We start from the raw sequence: 3,874 nt of genomic DNA on the forward strand, positions 1-3,874 counted from the left end.
TATACTAAATATTGATGGTGCGAATTTCGGTTCCCACAGTTTGGCACTAGAAGGAGGGTGTACGGATCAATCTTACTCACGACCAGCTCACGCTCAACCAGACATGACTAACGACGATTCAGCGAACTTGCAAACTCCTCTAAACGGAGCACCCAAGGACGTCTTGAACACTCCCGCAGCGGATGTTTCCGCGGCCAACGCATCTGCTAACGCCGCGCCGCTCTATGAGTTCAAAAAGCTGCTTTCCGCCTATGAAAAGAGGTCGGAAGAGCAGGATAAACTCGTGGGAACCCTGACCAAACAGGTTCAAACCTTAACGGCAAGGTCCCGCCCAGTCCTCCCTCGCGGAGCCACGAAACTCCGCGGCAGGAGACTCGAGTTCGCGACCCCACACGATAGGCCTGGAACTTCGCAGGAACATCCTTCCGGACAAAACCTAGCGAAACATCCCCTGTCGCAAAAGGCAACTCGGAAAAACCTCCGCCGTCCTAAAAGGACACTGAGGTGGATGAAGTCGAGCGTATCGACTTGGAGCTCAGCGATGACTCCGACGAAGATGCCGACGTCCATCCAAGGAGAACCCGCAGCCGTTCGGCTCGGTAGAACTCTCCGTTCGACAAACTGATGAGGCCATCCAAGTAGAGGTTCCCATAATTAGGCGTGGTCCGACCACTAGGAGTGGAACCAGGGCGATAAGGGAAGGGTTCTCCAAGGCTGTCCAACAAATCCTAGATCAAGATGGGCAAACCGGCCAGAACCAGCTACTGATTGAAGAGATGGTCCAATTGAAGATACAAGACCAAGCCGGTTCAATTGAAGTTCAAGACTCAGCCGGTCCAATCCAATTCAGATCACTCCACCAGAACCAATCCGGTTTCATCATCTCCACATTCAACCTTGGTTCAGAATCAATCTCCAATCCAACCGACCAAATTGCTTCCGGTTCAGAGATATAGCCGACCACCAAAGTAAGTAGTATGTGTTGTACTCTTTTTCCTTCATCGGGTTTTGTCCCACTGGGTTTTCCCGATAAGGTTTTAATGAGGCAACATGCAAGCATACTATGAGCTTTGGTTTAGGCATCTCAACCAGCAACCGGTTTTCTATTTTTATTTTAATTTTATTTTGGTTTAATACGTTGGGCATTTGTCAGCCTTTTATTTTATTTGAGAGTTGGCCATTTGTTTAGGCCTTTTTGCCATCTTGAAACCCAATAAAGGGATGGCTATATAACTATGTGTGGTGGGCGATTTTTGCTCTCTAAGTCTTTTATGAAATTTGTTTTGCCTTTGCAAAGAAAAACCTAAGTCTTTCTAGTGTGAGAGCAGCCTGAATCTTATCAAGCTCCAACCACCAACCTTGTGGCGATTCTTCATCCCATCAATCCCCCCAACGATTTGCCTTGAGAGAGATACACATCCAGCAAGGCCAATCCAATCTTCTACTCATCATCCATCCACTGATCTGTTGAGAGAGACACACATCCAGCAACAGATTCCATCACCATCTCTATCCCTTTTTATTTCTCTTGTTTTTATTTCTGTTTGCATCTTTTGTTTGATTCATCTTATAAATAAAAAAAAATCCATAAAAATCATCTCTGTTTCTGTTCTTATTTTATTTTCATAGTTTTACTTCCTGTTCTTCATTTTTATAAAACTATAAAACTCATAAAAAGTTTCTTTTGTTTTAGGTACAGTTTTGAGCAGTTTTGATCCAAGCATCAAGTCCTTACAAAACCAGTACCAAAATCGACCAGAATCTTAGTCTCAAAGCCACTAGTTTGCAGCCTGGTTTCCAGCCTGTAACACAAACCCATGACGGAAGAAGAGGAAAACCTCTATTGGGTCGAACAGGAGGAACTTGCCGAAAGGCAAACCGAGATTACTCGCCGCGAACGCCGACAAGCTCGGAAAACCGCTGGAGAGGATCCCGACATACGCGATCTCCGCGAATACATCACCAAAACCGCCGCGGAAGTAAGGGCCGTGAAATCGCAGATCCACCACGCCACGAGTGCTGACCCAGAAATCGATAGGCTGCTCGAGGTGGCTCGCAAGACTCCCTTCACCGCGCGAATCTCCGAGACAAAGGTGTCTAATCCGGGAAAGCTCAAGATACCGATGTATAATGGTACGACCGATCCAAAGGCGCATCTCCAGGCGTTCCATATCACTATGGGAAGAGCCAGGCTTAGAGAAAGCGAGAAAGACGCTGGTTACTGTCTCCTGTTCGTCGAAAATCTAGAAGGTGCGGCGCTCGAATGGTTCTCCCGGTTGAAGCGAAACTCCATCAGAAGCTTTCGCCAACTCGCATCGGAATTCCTCCTCAAGTACTCTATGTTCATCGATAGTGAAACTTCTGATGTCGATCTCTGGAGCTTAACCCAGGAAGAGGGCGAGTCCCTCCGAGAGTTCATAAGCTGTTTCAAACTGATCATGGCGAAGGTCAGCGGAATCAGCGACAAAATCGCCATCGACGCGCTCAGGAAGGCGCTCTGGTACAAGTCAAAGTTTAGAAAGTGGATAACGCTCGAGAAACCTCGCACAATCCAGGACGCCCTCCACAAAGCCTCAGATTACATAATAATCGAAGAAGAGACGAAAGTCCTGTCGCAAAAACATAAGCCGGCAAGGAACTCTTCGAAAGACGTGGATTCAAAATCAAAGAAGAAAACCTCTCGTAACGACAAATACGTCCATCACGAGGGGGAAGAACTCCAAGGCGCGCACAACTACGCAATCAATCCGGAGCAGGGCAGGACTTCAGGAAATACGTGGAATCATAACCAGAGTTACGACAAAAACGTATACTGCGAGTTCCATCAGACCGAAGGTCACTCCACGGCTAACTGCAAAGTCGTAGGGGCAAGGCTGGCCGCGAAGCTGCTTGCTGGAGAACTCTCTGGAGTAACCAGCATTAAGTATCTAATCCTCGACTTCGACCGTCCGCCAAAAACCAACAAGAATCCTCCCGCGGAAAACTCGTCGCCGAGAAATCAGGCCGGGGAAAAATGCGAGTGAAGACCGGACGATAGGGGGAATGATAACTCCCGCAGGAGGGTGAACATGATCATGGGAGGATCCCAATACTGCAAGGACTCGGTCTCGGCCATCAAAGCCTACCAATGGAAAGCCTAGTCAACTGTGAAGTATCCCCCACGGTGTCCTCCTCGGACCGGGCAGAACGCCTCGATCACGTTCACGGAAGAAGAGGCTTGCGGAATCGACCAGCCTCACTGCGACCCCTTGGTCATTGATCTCGTAATAAGAGATCTCGAAGTTGCAAGAATATTCATCGACACCGGAAGCACGGTAAACCTAATCTTCCGCGATACCCTAAGAAGGATGGGCGTCAAGCTCGGAGAAGTCACTCCGGTACCAAAACCGCTCACGGGTTTCTCCGGACAAACGTCCATGACCCTGGGATCCATTCAACTACCCGTCATAGCAAAAAACGTCACCAAGATAGTTGACTTCGCGGTGGTAGATAGCCCGGCTATTTACAACGCGATCATGGGAACTCCATGGCTAAACGCCATGAAGACCGTTCTCTCGACTTACCACTTGGGCGTCAAATTCCCAACCAGGACTGGTGTCGCCGCAATCTGGGTTGTCAAAAACAGTCGCGATTTTGTTTTCTAGCGGAGCATAAGTTAAGGCAGATCATGACGACCTCCACTGTTAAACGCAAGCGAACCCAGCCTTCCGCCGAAGATACCCCGACAAAAGGGCACAGCGACGTCTCCGGCGGAAACGGATTCGGAGATCGGAACCGTCCCCGATTCCAAAGACAACGTCACAACTCAGCGGGAAGAGAAAAATCCCGAGGAAAACGTCGACCCCGCGACTAAAGCGGTCGACACAACCAACCG

The 3,874-nt window shown here is 48.8% G+C and overlaps 1 protein-coding gene across 1 annotated transcript; it reads left to right on the forward strand.

Annotated features, from left to right (window-relative positions):
* Positions 1-1,817: 1,817 nt before the first annotated feature.
* Positions 1,818-3,023, forward strand: LOC130501207 (uncharacterized). The gene is made up of 2 exons (XM_056996089.1): positions 1,818-2,606; positions 2,709-3,023. The coding sequence occupies exons 1-2, from the start codon at positions 1,818-1,820 to the stop codon at positions 3,021-3,023; spliced, it is 1,104 nt and encodes a 367-aa protein (XP_056852069.1).
* The last annotated feature ends 851 nt before the right edge of the window (positions 3,024-3,874 follow it).

Source organism: Raphanus sativus, unplaced genomic scaffold (genome assembly GCF_000801105.2).
Source record: "Raphanus sativus cultivar WK10039 unplaced genomic scaffold, ASM80110v3 Scaffold0122, whole genome shotgun sequence".
NCBI lineage: Eukaryota > Viridiplantae > Streptophyta > Magnoliopsida > Brassicales > Brassicaceae > Raphanus > Raphanus sativus.